At 36.1% G+C, this 25,233-nt stretch overlaps 1 protein-coding gene across 3 annotated transcripts in view; it reads right to left on the bottom strand.

Moving 5' to 3' along the window:
- The window catches only part of HEATR5B (HEAT repeat containing 5B), a 107,849-nt gene that overhangs the window by 43,362 nt on the left and 39,254 nt on the right, over positions 1-25,233 (bottom strand). For all 3 annotated transcript variants that reach the window (XM_014832858.3, XM_014832859.3, XM_044772237.2), the window contains exons 19-25: positions 19,683-19,842; positions 13,772-13,961; positions 11,667-11,836; positions 9,536-9,680; positions 6,439-6,678; positions 5,430-5,681; positions 267-448 (exon numbers count right to left, since the gene is read on the bottom strand). In XM_014832858.3, coding sequence (XP_014688344.1) covers positions 267-448; positions 5,430-5,681; positions 6,439-6,678; positions 9,536-9,680; positions 11,667-11,836; positions 13,772-13,961; positions 19,683-19,842 — 1,339 coding nt within the window. The remainder of the gene's footprint in view (positions 1-266; positions 449-5,429; positions 5,682-6,438; positions 6,679-9,535; positions 9,681-11,666; positions 11,837-13,771; positions 13,962-19,682; positions 19,843-25,233) is intronic.

Genomic DNA, 25,233 nt, shown 5'->3' with positions numbered 1-25,233 from the left:
ACACCTAGGCTATGTGGTACTAACCTTATGGGACAACTGTCATATACGTAATCTGTTGTTGACAGAAACGTTATGTGGTGCATGACTGTATTTTTTTCTTCAACTGTGTGTTGACTGAAACTATGTAAGAGACAATAGGAGTAGAGATATGCATTCTACATGAATAAATAGTTTGCAGTTCCAAATACATTTCTCCAGAGTCTTCGCTCTTTTAATGATCACTCAAAAGATCAATTTTAAGTTTCTAAATAAATAGAATATCTTACATTAGCTTGATACTGCTCCAGAATCACATGACCTGGAAATTCTGGCTCAGGCACAGATGCAAACTTCTTGATAATGTCTTCAAGTGCTTGAAGCCCAGCCATCCGCAGCTGGTTACTATGATCAGTTGCAGCCATGAATGCCATGCGAATCAGGTCAGAGAGATGAAGTACCAAGAGGTCATCTAAAAATAACAATAGAAGGCAAAAAGGAAAACTTTTCCAAAGATAAGGGTAATAACATAAAAATATGGAACAAAAAAAATTTCTTTAAAAAAGCACCTATGGGGGCTGGCCCTGTGGTGTAACGGTTAAGTTTGGCATATTCCACTTTGGCAGCCCAGGTTCACAGATTCAGATCCTGGGTGCAGACTCACACCACTCACCAGCCATGCTGTGGCAGCGACTCACATATAAAGCAGAAGAAGACTGGTACAGATGTTAGCTTGGGGTTCATCTTCCTCAAGAAAAAAACAAGGAAGCAGCCGGCCCCATGGCCGAGTGGTTAAGCTCATGTGCTCTGCTTCGGTGGCCCAGGGTTTCACCAGTTCGAATCCTGGGCGTGGACATGGCACTACTCATCAAGCCATGCTGAGGTGGCATCCCACATGCCACAACTAGAAGGACCCACAACTAAAAATACACAACTATGTACCAGGGGGCTTTGGGGAGAAAGAGAAAAAATAAAATCTTTAAAAAAAAGAAAAAGAAAAACAAAACAACAAGGAAAACCGGCAACAGATGTTAGCTTAGGGCTAATCTTCCTCAGCAAAAAGAAAAACAAACAAATATGCACTTATCCACATAGTTCACTATGTTTAAAAACAACAAAGATAGACTTTCAAGATGCTTCCAACACCTGAAACTAATACAATATTGTCAACTATATTTTAATTAAAAAAATTATATAAAAATAAAATACATAACTATTAAAAAAGAAAGCAAGCAAGCTTCCATTCATAGTCTCTCAAGAACACTGGTAAACCTTTACACAACATGAACATAGGTGACATTATAGGATGTAAAATGACATTTGAAAGCAAAATAACTAATTAGCATAACTTTCCTCAAAGGAGTTTGTAATTCTGTTAGAACAGCTGTTGGCAAACTTCTGTGAAGAACCAGAGAGTAAATATTTTTGGCTTTGCCAGCCATATAATTTCTAGTGCAACTACTCAACTCTGCTGTTGTAGAATGAAAGCAATCTCAGATTGTATGTATACAAATGGGTATGCTGTGTGCCAATAAAACTTTTTTTACAAAAACAGGCTGTGGACTAGATTTGGACTGTAGGCTATAGTTTGTCAACCTCTACTCTGGAAAAGACTTATAAGGATAAGATGTAGAAAAGAGAACTCTTTTTCCTTTTAGCCTTAGAGTAAAGGCTGCCCTGGATCTCCCCTATTAAAACTTAAAAGCAAGTCTCGAAAGAATTCAAAGACCACCAAGTAATTTAACTACATCCCAGCACAAAGTCCAACACTATTTAAAGGAATACAACAAAATCCAGCACTAATATCATAAAATTTGCAATGCCTAGCATCTAATTAAAAATTACCAGGTATGCAAAGAAGTAGGAAAATATATCTCATAACAAGGAAAGAAAAAAAAATCTGAATAAAAGCAGGTCCAGAAATGAAAGAGATGACAGAATTAGCAGACAGGGACCTTAAACAGCTATTATAAATATGTTGTCTATATTCAAAAAGGAAAAGGAAAGCATGAACATGATGAAGAGAGAGATAAAAGACAGAAACCACAAATGAGACTTCTAAAGATAAAAAATAAAATATCTGTACTGAAAAACACACTGGATGAGATTAACAGCAATTAGATATCAAAGAAGAAAAGATCAGTGAACTTAAAGTCATAGCAACAGAAACTAATTCAAGAATTTATCCAGCTCAAGGACTCTCAAGTTCTTCAGGAGGCTGCAAGACTCTCAAAGACTTTTTGAAGCAGTGGCAATTCTGTGGCTCAGCCTGATCCCTAAACAGCTTCTATTTAACCAGGTTTTTGTTATTATTGCTATTGTGAAGGTCATAAGACAAAGAATCTTCCAATTTTTTCATGTGCTTATCTAAAATACCAATTTTAGAATCTTAAGTTTGAAAAAGGATATTTGTTGGTTTGAGGGAAGGGAGTAAAGGGGAGAGAAGAAAACTTTTGGCTTGAAGCCCACAATGTGTCCTCACCTCAGAGAGGCAAAAACACATCATCAATAAAAATTAGGTATAATCAACTATCGCCAGAATTTGGGAGGAAATTTCCAAGGCAGAAGGAACTGGATTAAAAGGGCCTATTCATATTATGCCAACCCAAAACGAAATAGAAAGACCCATTTATCCTTCGTGCACTCTCTGCCATCTAACTCCCAGTTTCCGTCTACCAACCATTTGCCACACACTTTCCACCTCCAACCTTCCTCAAATCAAGACCTCCAAGGCGGGGAGTGAGAAAGGGCATTGGGTAGAAACTCAAAAATGGGGAGAAATCTAGGGGCTGTTGGAGGTTTACTATATTCTGGGAGTAGTAGTTCCCAAACACTAAAGCAGAGTAGATAGAAAAGGAGATGAGGATGATACAGGAAGAGCCGATATAGCACATTCATTGGGTCTACAATTTTTTATACATCCTGCCATGACTGTTCAGAATGGCAGGCAGTGGGTGTTGGAAAGGATCCTGTTTCAGTCCAGCAGAATAAAGCACTTCAGATATTGGAATCTTGGTTGGGGAACTGTTCTATCAGCTTACCATCCAGCTACCAGTGTGAAGTACCCAGTAAACAAAGAAAACACAGGCAATCCACCCATACACACTGTGAACAAATTCCAAATACGGAGAGCACGCTCCTCTTTCAAGGGTATATGAACAAACAAGCCTATGAAAAAAATACACCCAGTGAAAAGAAAGATTCGGAGGAGTCAGAGAAGGAGCCATCCTCTGAAAACAATTTTCTATGAAAACCAAAATAAAAACTTAGAATACCATTTGTCATAACAGGATGCAAAAAAATTAAAAACAGCTGCCATGGAATAAGAAAAGAAAACCACAAAGAGTGAAAAGGATATGATATAACGGAGGTGGAAGAATTACAGAAAAATTAAAGGAAAACTAAAAACACAAAAACAGACTGAGGATCCACTATGAAAGCAGAAAACAGTAAAACATTATAAATGATATAAAGGAAAAACTTGTGAGGATCTCTGAGAATGCAGGCAAAAGGACAAGACACAAATAATGAGAAAAAACAAGAAATACAAAGAAAGGAAAGCCAACCTAAGGCTCTTCACTACTCCTTAAACATAATATGCACACTTCCACTTCCACACCTTTACAACTTCTCTTACTCTCTCTGCTTATAACAAACAGCGTGACAGGCAGAATAACGGTGCCCAAGTACGTCCACACCCTCATCCCTAGGCCCTGTGAATATGCTACCTTATATGGCTAAAGGGACTTTGCAGAAGTGATTAAGGTTATGGACCCTGAAATAGGGAGATGACCCTAAATTTTCTATATGGATCCAATCTAATTACATACGACTTTAAAAGCAAAGCACTTCTCCCGGCTGTAGTCAAGGAGAGAGGTGATGACCGAAGAAGGAGCACAGAGAGATTCAATGTTGCTGCCTTCCAAGACAGAGAGAGGGGGTCACGAGCCAAGGAATGCAGGTGGCATATAGAAGCCTGGAAAGAAATGAAAACGGATTCTCCCCTAGAGCTTCCAGAAGGGAGCGCTGCCCTGCCGACACCTTGACTTCAGCCCAGTGAGACTCATGTTGGATCTTCTGACCCAGGGAACTAAAAGGTGATAAATCTGTGTTGTAAGCCACGAAGTTTTGGTTATTTATTATGCAGCAATAGGAAACTAATACAACCAGCCTCTTCCACCTGAAAAATCCTTTTTCTGCCTTTAAAACCCAGGTTCAAAATCACCTCTTCTGTAAGGTCTTCACTCTCCAGGAAATTGACACTACTCTTTTATGTTCCCCAAGTATCCTATCACACCAGTATTGAGACACAGCATAATTACTTGAGTGATAAGTCTGTCTGTCTTCTAGACTAGAAGTTGTTCAAGGGTATGGACTGTGTTTTTTCCTTCTTTGTATCCCCAATGTGTAGCAAACAATAGGATTTAGTAAATATCTGATGAATAAAGATATTGTGCTCAGGACATAATGTGCTTTGCTCATACCCTATATTCAGATTCACCTTTTATACATGATGTGCCACTGTTCGTTCTTTTTGTTTGTTTGTGTTTTAATCCATTTGTGAGCCCTGATGCTTCTTATACATAATAAAATAAACTGAAAGGCATTTTTTACAGATAGACTTCAATATTGTTAATATATACAATTTGTCTTTAGATATTTAAAAAATGGCAGGGGTGATGAAGAGACAACAAAGTACAAAACAAAGAGTCTGTTACTCTACCACCTCTCTCAGCTTCTCTGGATCTCTTCATCAATAAAATGAAGATACTGGACCTGATGATCTGATGATCTCTTTGTAAATTTCCTATGATATCTGATCCAGGGGATAAGTAGTATAAAAAGCTTATAAAAGATAAAAAGCAGTGAGAGGTTTCAGTAATAAATAGTTTTACCTTTTTAAAAATACTCAAGAGGATTTCTGAAATCTGAGAGTTTGAAATCTGCCATAGCATTCATGACTGCAAAACTCTATTTATGCACCTCAAGGCTTTGTCATCTCTTCTACACTGAAGCACTAAAACTAGGACAACGTACTAAGAAAACATAAGTTACTGCCATCATTATCCTCAGGACAAATGATTAAGATACATGTATTATCTATCTAATCTATCTATCTATCTGATCTATCTATCTTATCTATCTTATCTATCTATCTGATCTATCTATCTGATCTATCTATCTATCTGATCTATCTATCTGATCTATCTATCTGATCTATCTGATCTATCTATCTTATCTATCTATCTGATCTATCTGATCTATCTTTGGACCACCTTCTTTACTTTATCTTCAAAATATGAATGAGAAGATGGGTGTTATGTGTAGGGGAGAGAAAACAAAGATAAAAGGCAAGGGAACTGACAGTAAATGAATTGAAAGCATGTTTAGCAGTAAAACACTTCAAACCTAGAACAATACTTTGGGGAAAGAAGTACTGGTTTTAGATTTACTTGTAGGGTTTCGCAGTTTAGCAGAACGTGCCATGGCGAGGTCAAAGTGAGCCTGGTCCGCATTGTCACACAGATGGATGATTCTGCACAGGCAATCGGCAGCAAACACCCGAGTGGCCCAGCGAGGGGCCACAAAGGGCTTGGATTTGTCTTCCTCGCCTAGCGTGGTGAACATGGTATCATCGTCCATCTCATCTTTCTTTTCAGATTCTTCATCTTTCCCACTACTTAAAGGAGTGGCAGTACTCATATCTATAATAAAAATGGAAACAAATTATAACCACCTCACATATAGCAAAATGATACTTCAGAAATAGCATTAATGTTAGAAGACAATTAAAAAAAGACTAAATTCTCAGTCCTTTGAAAGTAGAATTGCCAAGCTTTTTAAAGAAAATAATCAATCAAAAATCAAGGAAAAGAGGGGCTGGCCCAGTGGTGCAGCAGTTAAGTTTGCATGTTCTGCTTTGGTGGCCTGGGGTTCGCCAGTTCAGATCCCGGGTACTGACCTATGCATTGCTTGGCAAGCCATGCTGTGGCAGGAGTCCCACATATAAAGTAGAGGAAGACGGGCACAGTTGTTAGCTCAGGGCCAGTCTTCCTCAGCAAAAAGAGGAGGATTGGCGGCAGACATTAGTTCAGGGCTAATCTTCCTCAAAAAAAACCAAGGAAAAGATAACATAAAAGTACATATTTCTCTAGTTTTACACACTATTACAGTGTAACCCAGGATTTTTATATATGAAAATTTAGTTTGAACATAGTCTTTCGAAAAACTAAAGAAAGTTCATTAGTTTGTAATGTAATCTAACGTTGAACATTTTTACAGGAATTTATAGATGAAAAATTATTAGTATTTTTAAATGTAAGCTCAAGTTTATATATCGTATCTATATCTATATGTGTCTATATCTATATCTGTGTATATATATGTATATATAGATATATAAATCAGAAGTAAAATAATTTTCATTATTTTAAGAACGCGTTTTTTATATTACATACATACCACTAGAAGCTGCTAGGACATCTTTACAAAGCATCAGCCAATGGGAAAGCTTTTCTACAGCCAGAGATGAAAGCATATGTCCCAAAGTATCATGAATATCAGAACATAATTTTCTGTCTGTCTCCCGGTCTAGCATTCCAAACAGAAGCCCCTCGAGGCCAGTTTCTGTTATGTTAACGCCTTGGTGCCGGCAATGGATATCACTTCGAGCACTAACTCCAGGGGCGAAAGGACTGACATCTGAAAAGCAAAGCAATTTTCACAAAGGAACTTGTTTAAGATTTTGTTGTATACTATAGGTAACAATTATATTATAGACTAAGGCTTACATGTAAATTCACAATTGCAACAAAACAAGCCTAGCTATATATACAATTTATGGTTCCAATTTACATATCTTTAGGATTAGAATTTAATCTGATGAAGATAAAACTGTGAGCTTTACGATCAATTATTCTGAGGTATTTTAAACAAATCTCCAGGAAATATAAATATATATTTGATTCTAACAAGAAAAAGTGTGGGAACAAGACATGTTTGTAAATAGGTTTAATTTAATAGCCAAAAACATTATTGCTATATTTGTCAGAAGAACAAATGGAAATTCATTCAGTCTTACAGTTCAGATTTTTAAAAATCTATAAAGCCAGAACATAAATTATAAACAGATTGTGTCCTAAAAGTTCATTTAAAGACAGGGAAAATCCTTTTCAAGAAACACACAATGTGATTTCACTTATATATGGAATCTTAAAAACACAAAGAACACATAAGAAAACAGAAACAGACTCTTACATGCAGAGAACAAACAAATGGTTGCCACGGGGTCGGGGAGCAGAGGGGCTGTGAGGGAATGGGTGAAATAGCGAAGGGGATTGAGAGGTAAAAGCTCTAGTTCCAAAATAAATAAGTCACAGGGATGTAACGCATAGCATAGGGAATACAGTCAATAATATTGTAATAAGGTTGTATCGTGACAGATGTGTGATGACCATTTTGGAGCATATAAAAATATCAAGTCAGGGGATGGCCTGGTGGCATAGTGGTTAAGTTCAGCATGCTCCGCTTCAGCAGCCTGGGTTCACGCGTTCAGATCCCAGGCATGGACCTATACAACTCATCAAGCCATGCTGTGGAGGGATCCCACATGCAAAACAGAGGAAGATGGGCACAGATGTTAGCTCAGGGCCACTCTTCCTCAAACAAAAAGAGGAAGACTGGCAACAGGTGTTGGCTCACGGCCAATCTTCCTCAAAAAAAAAAAAAACAAAGCACTATGTTGTACACCTAAAACTAATATGCTATTATATGTCAATTTTTTCAATGAAAAAATTTTTTAAATAAAAAAATCACACAATCAAAAAGTAATGTTGTTATGCAATAGTAGTTAAATTTCCTGCTTTATCCAAAAAATTCTTATCCTCATAAACAGCAGTAGTACTACAGGCAGCCTTAAGAATGAATACTGTTGGGCTCTCAGAAGTCTAAAGCCCTCTCAACCTCGAAGGGAGTGAGATAGAGGATGCAGGCTGAGAAGTGGCTCTTTTAGCTGAGTCACTCCAAAGACAGAAAGAGGGGAGGTTGGAAGAAAATAGCCACAGCGAGGGGAATTCAAAGACAGTAGGAAAAGTCAAAAGAAAAGGTTCCAAGGAAAGAGAACATTAGGGAGAGATGAGGCACAGAGGCCTATTTTTCACTCAGCAGTATGTAGTGAATATTTTCCCATATCAAGAATTATACTTTTACAATGTGAATTTTCATGACTACGTATTAAATCACTGAAGTAACTGGTAAACCATTGAGGATAAATTCCTGAAGGGGAATTACTAGATCAAGGTTAAGCACATTTTGAAAACTTTGGGGATATACTGACAAAAAAAATCCTCCAGAAAACTGGTAAGACTTTACGTTTCTACCAGCAATATAAGAAATTTCCCTTTTATTCCTACTTCTCCCAACACTGGTTATAACAATTATTTTTAATCTTAGTCAGTTTCATAGAAGAAAAATGCTATCTTATGATTGTATTACCTTGCAACTATTTAATCAAGGGAGGTTAAAGATATTTCATATGTTAATATTTCTTCTTTTATAAAACACCTGGAGATTTTACAGATGCACAGAAGAGTTCACATAGCAGCCTGAGACTACTTAGCAAGGCCTGATCTGAAGGTTAGCCCTTGTTCACCATCTGGGAATTGCGTTTCAGGAGGGCTCCCACCATTTCCAGAGAAAAGTGGCTTACTGTGCCTTAACTGTATCAACAATATGGTTTATGCTGAACATCTGCTTTCCCTCTGAGAGTCTGAACTTTTGGTACATGCCAGGCAGACCATGCCTATGTGACCAGCCCCCAATAAAAACCCTGGGCACGGAGTCTCTAAGAAGCTTCCCTCTGGACAACATTTCACGTGCTGTCACAACCCACTGCTGGGAAATCAAGCACATCTTGTGTGACCTCTTGGGGTGTTAATGCCTGGGAGCTTGCGCCTGGTTTGCTCTGGACTTTCCCAAAGCACCTACCCGAGGCACCAGAAGATCCAGTATGAATTCAAGCTATACTTAAAACCCTTCAAAAAAGCAAAAAGAACTGAAGAAAGCAAAGATCTACTTTTTGCTATGCAAACATCTACTGGTATTTCATAGTTTTATGAAAAGTTATATGAAAAAGCTTAGTTTTCCTAAACCTTTTTACGAAAAGTTATATGACAAAAAGTTAACTACTTGTCCAAGACTGGAAGCCTTCAGGTACCCCCAAAATAGGTCATGTCTCTTCCAAACTCTATTAGTGAGATACGGCCACATCCCCAGAGTCAGTCCCTCCTTTCACAGCTCAAACACCCTCAAGGGATGGCAGAAGTATCCTGAGACTAAACGCTATTCATTTTTTTTATGCTACAAAACTTTTAACCAAGTAAAAATGTGAAATTACCAAGAAAACTATACTGGAATTTTTAAAGTGATAATGGTTTTATTTTATTTAAAAGAATAAGAATACTGACTATATTTCAATGCAAAATGTTATTTCATGAGTAATATTCCTTTGAAATGCTGAAGCCTTCAAACGACAAGAATACCGAAGGCTGAGATGACTTACTAGCCCCGCTGCTCTCTTTGTCCCCCGCGTTCTTGGCGAGGCTCATGGCATACTCGCAGACTTCAGCTGCTTCTCTTTGCGCAAGCTGCCGGAGACACGCCACAGCGGCTCGTCGAAGCAACAAATGCGAGCTACATAAGTGAACCTGTAAACCATAACAATTTTAGATTTTTTTTAAAAAGCTGTAATCTCACTTGCCTAATGAATTTATATCAAAACCGCACTGGGGAAGAGGCTCTTCATTTAATAACCTCAGTTGTTAAAAATACAGCTAAATAATGGCTTTCTGGAAAAATACTACTACTAATAAAATACATAAAGAATATTTTAGTGGCCAAAATAACTGTCCCAAGACCTAGGCACTAAAGATCATACAACGTAGATGAAAATCCAGAAGAATCTTTTGCACATCTAAACTTTGCCATGTAAAATATTTTAAAGATTTTATTTTTCCTTTTCCTCCCCAAAGACTACGGTACATAGTTGTGTATTTTTCATTGTGGATCCTTCTAGTTGTGGCATGTGGGATGCCGCCTCAGCATGGCCTGATGAGCGGTGCCATGTCCACACCCAGGAGTAGGCAAACTTAACCACTTGGCCACAGGGCTGGCCCCTTCCATGTAAAATATTTTAAGTACAAAGAGATTAAATGTAGTGAATGAAAAGTTAGGGGGTAGAGCACAGAGAAAGAATTGAAAGCAAAGGAGGATACTTACTAAAATAAACAAACAAAATCAAGCAAACATAAACACCTGAAAAGAACTACAAAATGGAGCCTTTTGGTACAGAATTTTTTTTATCTCAAAACTTCCTAAAACAATCAATATAGTACATTCTACTACAAGAAGTAAAGTATATGATGCAGCCTAGCATAATCATTAAGAGCTCTGGCTCCAGTTGCCAGACTGGGTTTGAAACCTGGCTCTGTCACTTACTCCTGTGTGACCTTAGACAAGTTACTTAACCTCTCTGTGCCTTATTTGCCCACATATAAAATGGGGACAGTAATTCTTCACAGAAATATAGTGAAAATAAAATAAGACAATACACGTACTTTGCTGAGAACAGTAGGTGATCACGGTAATTGCTTAATAAATATTAGCTATTATCATTATTACTAAAAATCTGATTCATCAAGAAAAAGACTATGTTTCACATGCTGCTTTTTAAGCACGGAAGTAATACATTAAGAAAGAATCCCATCCAGAAATGATGAAAGGTGGGAATAATTATGTGAAATACATCGCCTCTTCACAATGCTAGTATATTTTTATATAATAAAAATATAGCATTATTATATTATAAATATAATATTAATCTAGCATTTGTAACTCAAGATATATTTGCATAAAATTCATTGCCTATGAAATTTACACCAAGTATTAAAAAAGTAAAAAATAACTGAAGGAGAAAATATGACAGATTTTTTTCAACACTATGTTTTATTTGCTTCTGTTCATGAAAATAAAGACATTCGGGAACTTTCAAACATCCTCTAATTGGAAAGCTTAAGCATGGTCATATGAGATGGGAAGGACAAGTCACTTAGTCTCTCAGAGTTTCTGCCTTTTTATCTGTACAATGGGGACAATGTCCACCCTGCCTATCTTACACAATTGTGGAAAGAATCAAATGATCAAATAGATATGAAGCAAAACACTATAAAAGTTTAACTTAATTAAAATTAAATAGAATTGTAGCTAAGAAAATACGCTCGAGCCAGCCCTGATGGCCTAGTTAGGCATGCTCCGCTTCGGCAGGACGGGTTCAGTTCCCAGGCATGGAACCACATGACTTGTCTATCAGTAGCCATGCCGTGGCAGCAGCTCTCATAGAAGAACTAGAAGGACTTACAAGTGGAATACACAACTATGTACTGGGGCTTTCGGGAGGAAAAATAAGAGGAAGATTGGCAAGAGATGTTAGCTCAGGGTGAGTCTTTCCCAGCAAAAAAAAAAAAAAAAAAAAGAAAACCAGTGAATGAAACCAATAGTCATAATGACTAGTGAAACTGAAACCCTAGAATTCACAATCCAGGAAACTTATATTTTTTGTTTTGGTCTAGTTTGATCTTTTGGGAAACACACTGGAGGCTCCCTAAATAAACTGAATGAAACAGCTTTATACTCACACAAAGGCTAGGAACGAGACTAGAGAGATTGACGTGTCGTGGTGCAAACATGTGAAGCTGCTGAAGGCAAGATATGGCAGCTGCCTGCACGAGAGAATCTGAATGGTCCTGGGTGATTGCACAACCCACCAAACAAGAAGAACGAATTGTGGAAATTGTTGCTCCATTCCCTAGCAGCAAAATAAAAGAAAATGTAAAAATACAATTATTTTATTAGTATCACCAAAAATATTCCTAGAAATCAATTATCTTATAAGTAACACCTCGTTCTGATTACTATTCAGATTGTTTTGAAAACAAAAGTATACAAGGTCCATAGAAATGATTTCAAACCATGACTGCATATAGACAATAATATACCTCTCTTGGATTTAGCTGGGTTTATATTTATTCTCAGATAAACTATATTATTTTTAAACCCGTCACTGTTTTATTTGAAAGAGCCAGAAGATTCTTTGTTCTCTGGTTCTCTATTTTAACCAATATTATCACTTCTACAATACAGTAACTTCAAATTCTATTTTCCTAACAAGATTAATGGCAACTTTAACAGACAGGAAAAATAAATTGTAGTGTTGTACATTGTCTATATAAAAATGTCTTAATTGCTAAATATAGATGATTTAAAATTTTTACCAATGTAAAATAAAACAATTTTATATACATATAAAGACCAAACAAGGAAATCAGAGTCGCTAAGAGTCACATCTAGTTTAAAATAAGCATTAACTCATCAAACATTGCATTAGATAGCTTTTGGTAAACAACCAGGCTTAGTGAAAGGTGCATATGTATTCTTTCCATAACTTTATGATATTCACTGGAAGCCTGGAAGAAAACTGTTAATTTTCGCAAAGAGGACACTGAGTCTAAGAAAGAGACATGTCTAAATAAAACATTTTTAAGTTCCTAGCATTCTTCCTTAAGATCTTTTCTTTTTTTGCTTCTTTTTTTTTTTTAGATATCTGTCCGAATGGATGCAACATAGCATACTGGTTAATAATGCAGGCAAACGAAATTGATCTGGGCTTCACCTCTGATTCCAATCACTCATTGGCTATATAGATAAAACTCTGGAAAAGTTCTTAACTTCTCTCAGCCTCAGCGTTTCATCTGTAAAATGGAGAGATATACCTATCTCAGGACTGTTATCAGAATTAAAAGAGATAATGTATATAAAGAGCTGAACTGTGGGGCCAGCCCAGTAGCATAGTGGTTAGGTTCGCATGCTCCACTTCAACGGCCCACAGTTTGGGGGTTCGGATGCCAGGCATAGACCTACACACCACTCGTCAAGCCACGCTGTGGCTGTGTCCCACATGCAAGATGGAGGACTGGCACAGATGTTCGCTAGCGACAATCTTCCTCAAGCAAAAAAAGAGGAGGATTGGCCACAGATGTTAGCTCAGGGCCAATCTACCTCATCAAAAAATGCTTTTAAAAAAAACTCAACTCATTAAAAGATTTTAAAGAAAAGGTAAAGAGAAAATGGGAAAACCCTGGAAGTGACATATATTCAGGATAAATTCACAGTATTTTTCTGACTTGAGTGTTTACTTTAACCATTGGTAGAATTATTTCAGTTGAATTGCATGATAAGAATATGGGCCTTAAGATCATAAATCTGCTACTCATTAGCTGACTAAACCTAGGCAAGTTGCTTACCTTCTCTGAGACTGCTAAATTAGACAGCATTATCTACCTTATGGCAGCGGTTTTTTTAAACTACATTCCTGACCCTTAGAGTTTAAAAAGAAGTGAGGCAAAAGTCCACGAAGACAAGCGGATGGCACTCCAAGGCAAAGGAACTCCACTTTCATTTTTGTTTTCCTGGGGCTCCAGTAAAATTTCATTTAGAAATGTTTTTTGTGTGCAAAACTTCAAAAAAACACCATCAGTAATCGGTTTGTTGTAGAGATTAAATAAAATAGCATATGTAAAAAGCAGAGTTCCAGGCCTTTGGTAAATCATAAGCATAGTACATAGTAATATATAGTAATTAATATTATTATTACAAGATTCCTTTAAGAAACATGATGGTGACATTCAGGAAAATGAAAGTAATTATCTGCCTAGTTCCTTTAACTTAAGATGAATTTACTTACCTTGTAGTTCAGGGCCAACAGTAGTTATTATAGCACCCAAGCATCTACCCAAACACTGATGAACTTCTGTATGTGAAGGTGGAACTGTCAACAGCAAGGTAAGAACTAGAGACAATGTTGGTTCCACATATCCACGATACATTGGACCACTAGAATCCACTATCAAAGCAAGTGAATGAAGAGACCAAGTCTGGAATAAAATATAATTTTATTTTGAGTGATATCAGCATCATGGTGGAGTGAACTTTCCCAAGACTCTCTCCCCTCCGACATACAACGAACAGGGGCATCCATACTCCAACAGAAGACATCGTAACATAACATAAAAAACATCGGAGAAACACACGCAGCCACATGATGGAGGGCAAAGAGGCTGGAGCCCCCCTCGGAGGAGCTGGAATGGGGTGAGAGAGAATTTCACTTCCTCCCCTAAAGACTGTGATTTGCAACTGCGTGAGGTTCCATGAGAGAAGGAATGGGGGAGGGGTAGCTTGTTCATGGGATCACCAAGGACTAGATTGTTGCCTAGAGGGAAGCCCTCTAACGGGGCGAAAGCTTTTGCAGGGGGTGACCTCATCAAGCCAACATCCCAGGAGACCAGAGCAAGAGGAAGAAAGCCCGGAGAGCACACAGGATAATCTAGAGGAAATGGATAAATTCTTAGACTCTTACAACCTCCCAAAGCTGAATCAAGAAGAAACAGACAATCTGAATAAATTAATCACAAGGAAAGAGAATGAAACAGTAATCAAAAGCATCCCAAAGAATAAAACCCCGGGACCAGATAGCTTCTGCGGGGAATTCTAAGAAACTTTCAGAGAGGATTTAATACCTATCCTTCTCAAGCTATTGCAAAAAATTAGGGGAGATGGAACACTTCCTGACACATTCTACAAGGCCAACATCACTCTGATACCAAAGCCTGACGAGGACAGCACGAAAAAGGAAAACCATAGGCCAATATCGCTGATGAAGATAGATGCAAAAATCCTCAACAAAATTTTGGCAACCCGAATTCAGGAATACATCAAAAGGATTATATATCACGATCAAGTGGGATTTCTACCAGGGACACAAGGATGGTTCAACATCCGTAAATCAATCAACGTGATACACCACATCAACAAATTGAGGAATAAAAACCACATGATCATCTCAATAGATGCAGAGAAAGCATTTGACAAGGTCGAACAGCCATTTATGATAAAAACTCTTAACAAAATGGGGATAGAAGGAAATTAACTCAACATAATAAAGGCCATATATGACAAACCCACAGCCAACATCATAATCAGTGGGCAAAAACTGAACGCCATCCCCCTGAGAACAGGAACGAGACAAGGATGCCCACTCTCACCACTCTTATTCAACATAGTACTGGAGGTTTTGGCCAGAGCAATTAGGCGAGAGAGGAATAAAAGGAATCCAAGTAGGGAGCGAAAGAAAGGAAACTTTCACTGTTTGCTGATGACGTGATCTTATATATAGAAAACCTCAAAGAATCCATCGGAAAACTAATAGGAATAATTAACAACCACAGTAAAGTTGCAGGGTAAAAAATCAACTTACAAAAATCAGTTGCTTTTCTATACTCCAATAATGAACTTACAGAAAGAGAACTCAAGGATACAATTCTGTTTACAATTGCAACTAAAAGAATAAAGTACTTGGAATAAATTTAACCAAGGAGGTGAAGGACTTGTACAATGAAAACTTTGAGACATTACTGAAAGAAATTGATAGTGACATAAAGAAATGGAAAGAGATTCCACGCACATGGATTGGAAGAATAAACATAGTTAAAATGGCCACACTACCCAAAGCAATCTACATATTCAATGCAATCCCAATCAGAATTCCAATGACATTCCTCATGGAAATAGACCAAAGAATCCTAAAATTCATTTGGGGCAACCAAAGACCCCGAATTGCTAAGGCAACCCTGAAAAAAAAGAACAAAGCTGGAGCTATCTCAATCTCTGACTTGAAAACGTACTACAAAGCCATAGTGATCAAAACGGCATGGTACTGGTACAAAAACAGGCACACAGATCAATGGAAGAGAACTGAAAGCCCAGAAATAAAACTGCACGTCTACAGACAGCTAATCTTTGACAAAGGTGCCAAGAACATACAAAGGAGAAAAGATAGTCTCTTCAATAAATGGTGTTGGGAAAACTGGACGGCCACATGCAAAAGAATGAAGGTAGACCATTCTCTCATGCCATACACAAAAATAAACTCAAAATGGATCAAAGACTTGAAGATAAGTCCTGAAACCACAAAACTCCTGGAAGATAACATAGGTAGTACACTCTTTGACATCAAACTAAAAAGGATCTTTTCGAATACCATGTTTTCTCAGACAAGGGAAACAAAAGAAAAAATAAACAAGTGGGAGTTCATCAGACTAAAGAGCTTCTGCAAGGCAAAAGAAACTAGAATCAAAACAAAGAGACAACCCACCAATTGGGAGAAAATATTTGCAAATCATATACGTGACAAGAGGTTAATCTCCAAAACACATAAAGAACTCACACAACTCAACCATAAAAAAACAAACAACTCAATCAAAAAATGGGGAGAGGATATGAACAGACATTTTTCCAAAGATATACAGATGGCCAACAGGCACATGAAAAGATGTTAAACATCACTAATCATCAGGGAAATGCAAATCAAAACTACAATGAGATATCACCTTACACCTGTTGGGATGGCTATAATTACCAAGGCAAAAAAATAACAAATGTTGGAGAGGGTGTGGAGAAAAGGGAACCCTCATATACTGCCAGTGGGCATGCAAACTGGTGCAGCCACTATGGAAAACTATGGAGATTCCTCAAAAAACTAAAAATAGAACTACCATACGACCCAGCTATCCTACTACTGGGTATCTACCCAAACAACTTGAAACCAACAATCCAAAGTAACATATGCACCCCTATGTTCATTGCAGCGCTATTCACAATAGCCAAGGTATGGAAACAATCCAAGTGCCCATCAACTGACTGGATAAAGAAGATGTGGTATATATATACAAAGGAATACTACTCAGTCATAAAAAAAAAGACAAATTCATCCCATTTGCAAGAAGATGGAAGGACCTGGAGGGAATTATGCTAAGTGAAATAAGCCAGACTGAGAAAGACAAACGCCAGATGATTTCACTCATATGCGGAATATAACAAGCACATGGACAAAGAAAACAGTTCAGTGGTTACTAGGGAAAGGGGGTAGGATGTGGGCACAGGGGGTGAAGCGGAGCACTTATGTGGTAACAGTCAAGAAATAATGTACAACTGAAATCTCACATTGATGTAAACTATTATGAACTCAAATTAAAAATTTTTTAAAATATATATATTATTATTCTAGTTGTAAGGAATAATTAGAGTATACTAAATTGATTTATTAACTTAAATTTTACTAAATACTAACATCTTACTGTTAATCAATAAGCTAGAAATCAATTAAAATATATTCCTTAAGGAATAAAAGGCAGCACATAAGCTACCCAACTGCCAACAACCAAAGCAACTGATGTACAAATGCTATGTTTAAAGTTTCTCTACAGCATAGCTTTGAGTGTCAGAAAAACATTTCCATGATGAACTCACTTTCTTCTGTTATAATGTACGTATATTTCCCACTTCCAAAAGACAATGACTTACGTAATGTGTTTGATATAGTGGACATCAAATATATCTTTATTGCCTTTATTGCTGGAGTTTTGCTAAGAAACTAGCCTGAAATAAAACAATGATCATGACAAATTTCCAGAGCAATGATATTCACAAAGAGCTCTTCAAGTGATCGACCCATTTCAGGCCCCTATTAATGTTTACTAAGCACAAAGTAACCTAACAGTTTTTGTAAAACTAACTCCAGAGCAATATACTGTAATCAGTACAGGCCTGAGAAAACAAAAAGTCTGTTAAGCTGCCCACATCCAAGTGCAGAAGAACCTGCCTTTTACTTCTGCTGTTGGCAGCTCTAAAGGAGAGTTGTATTACTGGGCTGAGGACAAAGGTCTCAATAGAGAGGTTTCCCAACTTGCCAACACAGTAGAAAAAAATCCATACCTTAACTTCTGCTACTTTTCAATCTACCTCAACCCTAGAGAACTCAGCAACCTGACTTGGACAGGTATGTACAGAAACCACACCTACTGACAAGAGCTAGCGAAAAGTAATAAGGATATGGCAGCTTGAGGGAGAAAGACCAGGGCACACATTCTGGAGGAAAAAAGTAATGGAAGAAACAACAAAGACTTTAATAAAACTATAACAAACATTTTTAAGGCAATATAATTACAGCACAAAGGAGATTCTAGAAGTGTCTTCAAAAAAGCCACCCATGATTTATATTAAATATTCAGTAGAAAACTGGAAAGAAAGAAGTTATTGCTAAAAACCAGAATCATTATCTCGAAGATCAAACGGAAGATTATCCTGTAACATAGCGTAAAAATACAAAAAAATAATGAGGAAAAAGACAAGAGACATAATTTATGCATAATAAGAATTTCAGAAAGAGAGAAAGAAAAGATAAACTTATACAAAACTGGGTGAAATTTCTAAGCTTCAAGGATAAAGAGAAAAACTTTTACACACTGCCAAACCAAAATACAAGGTTACATATATATATACATATTTCAGATGTTTCTTGGAAAAGCAATGAAAAGATGGGGAATAAAGAGCTGTGATGTCCATAAGCATCCATTAATTCAGAAGTTTTTTACATAAGTAATTTTTTTTTGGAAGTGTGAAAAGTATGCATATATAAAAGAAGGAAATGAATTCATCATTGAAGTTTTATTTCTGGATATTCAAGGGAATGTAACTGATCCAAATTATAGTAAAATGTTTTGTCACATAAAAAGAATCATGTAAGGTGGTCACTTAGAAGAGTTTGGTTTTAAGAAATTAAAACAAGAAAGGGCTGAGAAAAAAGGTGAAGACAAAAGAAAAGAAAACTAACGCCTACTCTTTGATATTAAAGAAGCAAGCAGTGACTTCTTGGGTAAACTAATTTTATAACTTTCTTTTCTTCCAGACTAGTGTGAAAATAACATTAAAAAAAGAAGTGTAGCACCTCTTAAGGGACAAGATTACTTGATTATTGTTTCTCATTCTCTTGACAATTTTGTACTTTATACAGCTGGAAAGATTTACCAAGACATCAAACTTTAGACTAGAAGCCTCTGGCGGATTTAATCTCTTTTATCCAATCATGAAAGAACTCATTTATTAATAAACTAACGGTAGGCAGTAATGGCAATTAAACTTGTCTCTTCTCCCAACTTCTTAGTCCCAATATGAAGCTGGCAAATTGAATGCTGTTGGATTCATATCCTTTTAATATTTTTAGGTGCACCAGTGTGAAGAGGCAAATCAAAAGTATAGGACATTTCACACATGTGAAGCTCTTGCCTCTCATGGTAGTTATATCTATTTGTGCATAAAATGTTTAAGGAGAAATAAACAAAAAAATTCAAGGAGTACACTTGAAGATTCAACCAAAGATCTTGAACCTGGGTTGAGGTATTAGAGAAGAGATAGAAAAACTGTTATTAAAAGAAACTTGATCAATCCAACAAATTAAGGAAATGCAAAAAAAGGGGAAACAAGTACAAAGGATAATTAATAAGAATAATAATAAAAACTATGCTTCATGAAATGTATGTGAATGGGTTAAATTCCCAGAATAAGACAGACTTTAAAATTAGGCTAAAATACAAAATCCTGTTATACGCTATTACAAAGAAGACTTATAAAACAAAATGACAGAGAAAGACCCTAATACATTTTTCCTAACTACTTAACAGAATCATTACTATTTTATATAGTAAATAGTTTTCCCAAAAATATTATTTAAAATTTTCATAATAAAAAAATCAGTATTATACCTGGACTTCAGAGGATGTTCCATCTTGTGCTAGAGCCAATAAAATGCTGACACTGGTCTTCAGATGTTGTCCTGAACCAATACCACCAACATAACGATGCAAACAACCAAGAGCCAGTGAATGTCCAGTTCTGGATACAACATCTCGGGCCGATTTCAATCTGGAAAAAAGTTATGCTTCAGGGATTGTTTTTTCTATTTCCCTAGAGCAATAACAAGCTTATGAGTCACACAATAAAAGGGATTCTGGAAATTAGAAAAGATTACAATCATGATTACTTCTTTCTCCTCTCTCTAATAAGAGTCAGGATTTAATTTAAATAAGAGCTGGAGATTTAATTTAAAATGGTTGGTTAAAGTCAAACATTTCAGTGAATAAAGCCTACTTTAATTTTAGAGAAAATCTGAAAGAAGAGCCACAACTTTTGGGTTTTTAATATTAATTATTCCTTAAAAAGCCAAGAGTCATTTGAAATGCCTTTTTTCTTGGTGTTTTAAATAAAAGAATAGCTTTTATAATTGGTTTGGAAAATATGAAAAAAGGTATTTGTATTCACAGAACTACTACTTTTAAGTTTCACAAAAGAAACTCCCTATAATTATAATTTGAACCTTTTAAAAATGGGCCAGTCTTTTTCCTTTGTGAAATACATCTGTATGAGTTAAAAGATAAAATGGAGATTTGTATATTACTTTTTAAAATAAGTTTTATTGAGATGTATTTATATACAATAAAATTCACCAATTTTAAGTGTACAGTAAAACGTACAATTTAATGAGTCCTAATAATTGTGTACAGTATGTAACCACCACATAATCATAATATAGAACAGAGATGTCCTAGGAATAATATAATAGAAGTCATATTATGTAATTCTAAATATTCTAGTCACCATACTACAGAAGGGAAAAAAGAAACCGGTGCAGTTAATTTTAATAAATTTTATTTAACCCAATATATCCAAAATATTGAAATATCAAGATGTAATCAATGTAACAAATTATTTCATTCAAATTATTCAAATTATTTCAAATTCAAATTCAAATTATTTGTTCATTCTTTTTATGAACACAGTCTTCAAAACCTGATGTGCATTATACACCCACAGCACATCTCGATCTGAAAAGGACATATTTCAACTGCTCAATAGCCACGTGTGGCTGGTGGCTACCATATTAACAGCACAGATACAAGACGTTTTCTTGACCACAATAAGTTCCCTCACGTCCGTTTGAAGTCCTCTACCTCCCCCTAACACTCTGGCAACCACCGATCCATCTTCTATCCCTACAGTGTTACGTTTTTATATATTTTCATCCAAATGAAATCATATAGTACATAGTCTTTAGTGGCTGGATTCTTTCACATAGCAGAATGCTTTTGAGAGTCATCTCATTTATTGCATAAGTAGTTTGTGCTTTTTATACAGCTGAGTATTTCATTTATGACTATACCACAATTTATTTATTCATTTACCAATTGATAGTCATGTAGATTCTTTCCAGTTTTTGGCTCCCAAGAATAAAGCTGTGATAAAAGTTTGAGTACGAGTGTTTGTGAGCACATATATTTTCACTTCTCTTGAGTAAATACCTAGGAGTGGAATTGCTAGGTCATAAGGTAAGAGTATATGTAAGTTTATAAGAAATCACGAAAGTATATTCCAAAGTGGCTGTACCATTTTAGATTTTCACCAGCAATGTATGAGAGTTCTAGTTACTCCACATCCTTTCCAACACTTGGTATTTCCAGTCTTTTTTCTGAAGCTACTCTAGCGGGCATGTAGAAGTAGCTCATCGTGGTTTTAACATGCATTTCCCTGTTGAATAATGATGGAGAGTATCTTCTCGACTGCTCTTTTGCCATTATCACATCTTCTTCAAATATTTCTTCTACCTTGAAATTTGTATTTTCATTTTAACATTATCATGCAAAAAGCAAAAGTTTTTAATATTGATGAAATCCAATCTATTAATTTTAAATATTTTATGGTTCATGCTTTTTGTATCCTAAGAAATTTTGCATAATCCAAGATGACAAAGTTTTCTTTTAGAAGTTTTATAGTTAGCTCTTACATTTGGATCCATATTGCTATCAAGTTCATTTTTTTATATGGTGTGAGTTAAGCACTGAGATTCATTTTTTGTGTTCCATGAACATACCTAATTTTTCCAGCACCATCTGTTGAAAAGACAAATGGGGAAATCCACTGTTTCCTCAGTGCCAGCCTTGGCACCTTTTTTGAAAATCAACCTAATATATATATATGACTCTTTCAGAATAAAAATTTGGAATAAAAATTTCAATCCATTGAAATTCCATTGATTTATATGTCTTTTCTTATGTCAGTTCCATCTGTCTTGATTATAGCAGCATTATAAAAAGCCTAAAATCAGGTAGGGAAAGTCTTCTCAGCTCTGTTCTTTTTCAGTTGTTCTGGCTATCCTGGATCTTGTGCATCTCTGTATAAACTATGAAATCAGCTTGTCAATTTCTACAAAAAGTTGTTACTTGAATTTTGACTTGTGTTATACACACAAATCAAACTGGAGAGAACTGATATCCTCAACAATGTGGAGGCTTCTGTTCCATGAGCATGGTATATTTCTCCATTTATGTAGGTATTCATTAACTATACTCAGCAATGTGTTGTAGTTTTCAGTGTATAGCTCTTACACACATTTTCAAAATTGTTCCCCTAGTATTTTTTATGTTTTATAAATGGCATTAAAAAATTTTTCAATTTCTAATTCTTCATTGACATGATCTACAAATATAATTGATTACTGGATATGTTAAGAACACACTAAACTGGGGCTGGCCCCGTGGCCAAGTGGTTAAGTTCACATGCTCCGCTGCAGGCGGCCCAGTGTTTCGTCGGTTCGAATCCTGGGCGCGGACATGGCACTGCTCGTCAGACCACGCTGAGGCAGCGTCCCACATGCCACAACTAGAGGAACCCACAACGAAGAATACACAACTATGTACCGGGGGGGCTTTGGGGAGAAAAAGGAAAAAATAAAATCTTAAAAAAAAAAAAAAAAAAAGAACACACTAAACTCATTTATTAGTTCTAATAACTTTCTTGCAGGCTTCTTAGGATCTTCTCCATATATTCAAACTTCATTCAGAAGAACGACAGCTTTACTTCCTCCTTTGCCATCTGTATCCCTTTCGTTTCTTTAACGCTTGATTGCACATCTAGCGCAATGCTGATTAAAAGCAGTGAGAACAAACCTCCTTGCCCTGTTTGTGATTCTAGGGGGAGAGAATACAGTCTTCATCAAGTATAATATTTGTTGCAGATTTTTGTAGATGGGCTATCAGATTCAAGATATTCTCTTCTGAAATTCCTAGCTTGTTGAGTATTTTATGATGAATGGCTACTGAGTGTTGTCAAAATGCTTCTACTATATCTAATAAGATGATCATATGAAATCTCTGTTTTAGTCTGTTAATTTGGTTGAGTTACATTGATTTTCAACATTAAATCTACCTTGCATACCTGGGATAAACCCCACCTGGTCATGATTTTCCCTTAAAAATGTTGTTGGATCTGAGTAAATTTTTATTAAAGGTTTTGTGTACATGCTAATGAGGAAGACTGGCCTTTCCTTGTAATGTCTTTGTCCAGTTTTGGTATCCGGGTAAAGTGGCCTCATTAAGAGTCGGACGGTACTCCCTCCTCTTCTATTTTTTTTTTTAAAGATTTTATTTTTTCCCTTTTTCTCCCCAAAGCCCCCCAGTACATAGTTGTATATTCTTCGTTGTGGGTCCTTCTAGTTGTGGCATGTGGGACGCTGCCTCAGCGTGGTCTGATGAGCAGTGCCACGTCCGCGCCCAGGATTCGAACCATCAAAACACTGGGCCGCCTGCAGCGGAGCGCGCGAACTTAACCACTCGGCCACGGGGCCAGCCCTCCTCCTCTTCTATTTTTCTGGGAGAGTCTGAATAGACTTGGTATTGTTTTTCCTTAAATGTTTGGGTAAATTCACTAAGGAAACAATTCCGGCCTGGAGTTCTCTTTGAGGGAAAGTTTTAAACTGTGAATTTAATTTATTTCATAGATACAAAGTTATTCATATATCTATTTCTTCTTGAACGAGCTTTGCTAGTCTGTGTCTTTGAAGGAATCAGCCTATTTCATCTAAGTTGTCAAATTTATTGGCATAAGGTTGTTTGCAATACTTCCTTATTATCCTTTTAATGTCCCCAGAATCTCCAGTGATAAAAACCCTTTCTTCCATTAGTAATACTGATTTGTGCCTGTCTTTCTTTCTCTCTCTCTCTCTCTCCTTATTTAGTCAGATGAAAGGTTTATCAATTTCACGGCTCTTTTGAAAAAAACAACTCTTGGTTTGAGTTTCTCTACTTTTTTTTTTAGTGGATTCTCTGGAGTTTACAATAGACATTTTTAACTCATTATGATCTACCTTCAAAGAATATTATACCCCTTTATGCATTATCATATACAATCCAACACAGTATACTACCATTTCCATCTCCCATTCTCTGTGCTATTGTCATATATTTTACTTCTATACATAGTAAAATCCTACAATACACTGTTACTATTTTTGCATTAAAGAGTCAATTTCTCTTTTCAAGAAATTTAAAAAATGACCATGAGAACAAAATAAAAATGACAGGTCCATTTTAAAATGGACTATTAAGAATAAGTCTTTGTAATTATCCACATACTTACCACTTTCAGCACTCTTCATTCTTATATATACATCCAAATTTCCATCTGGTATCCCTTTATTTGCACAAAGAACTTCCAATATTTCTTAAAGTACAAATCTGCTGGCAATGAAATTTCTCAACTTTTCGTAATCTGAAAAAGTCTTCACTAAATCTTCATTTTTAAAAAGAATTTTCGCTGGGTATATACTTTTAGTTTGACGACTTTTTTCTTCCAGTACTTTAAAGATGTCAGTTCACTGCTTTTTGCTTGCATAGTTTATGGTTAGAAGCCTACTGTTATTGTTATCTTTGTTCCTCCACATAATGTCTTTTTTTCAATACATAGACAGTTGATATTTGTCCTAGGAGTCAGACTCTGTCCATTTTTTTTTCACAGTCTTTTTTCTCTCTGTGCTTCATTTGGGATGGTTTCTATTTCTGTGTCTTCAATATCACTATTTTTTCTACTGCAGTATCTAAACTTTTGTTAATCACATCCAATGTATTTTTTCATTTGAGAGATTTTACATATCTATAAGTTTCCTTTGGTTTGTTTTATGGATTTCATTTTTCTTCTCATCACGCTCACATTTCCTTGTATTTCCTTAAAAATATGGAGCATATTTATAATAGTGCTTTTAATATTCTTGGTTGCTAATTCCATTATTTATTTCATTTCTGGGTTTGTTTCCAATTACTATGTTTTCTCCTAATAATAGGTCTTATTTTCCTGCTTCCTTATATGTCTGATAAGTTTTGATCGGATACTGGACACTATGAATTTCACAATAATACGTGCTACATTAGTTGTATTTCTTTAAATACTGTTGGGCTTTGCTCTGGGATGCAGTTAAGTTACTTGAAA

The sequence above is a fragment of the Equus asinus genome, chromosome 6 (genome assembly GCF_041296235.1).
Source record: "Equus asinus isolate D_3611 breed Donkey chromosome 6, EquAss-T2T_v2, whole genome shotgun sequence".
NCBI lineage: Eukaryota > Metazoa > Chordata > Mammalia > Perissodactyla > Equidae > Equus > Equus asinus.
The sequence above is the reverse complement of the archived record's forward strand: the minus strand, read 5'-3'. Positions and strand labels throughout refer to the sequence as shown.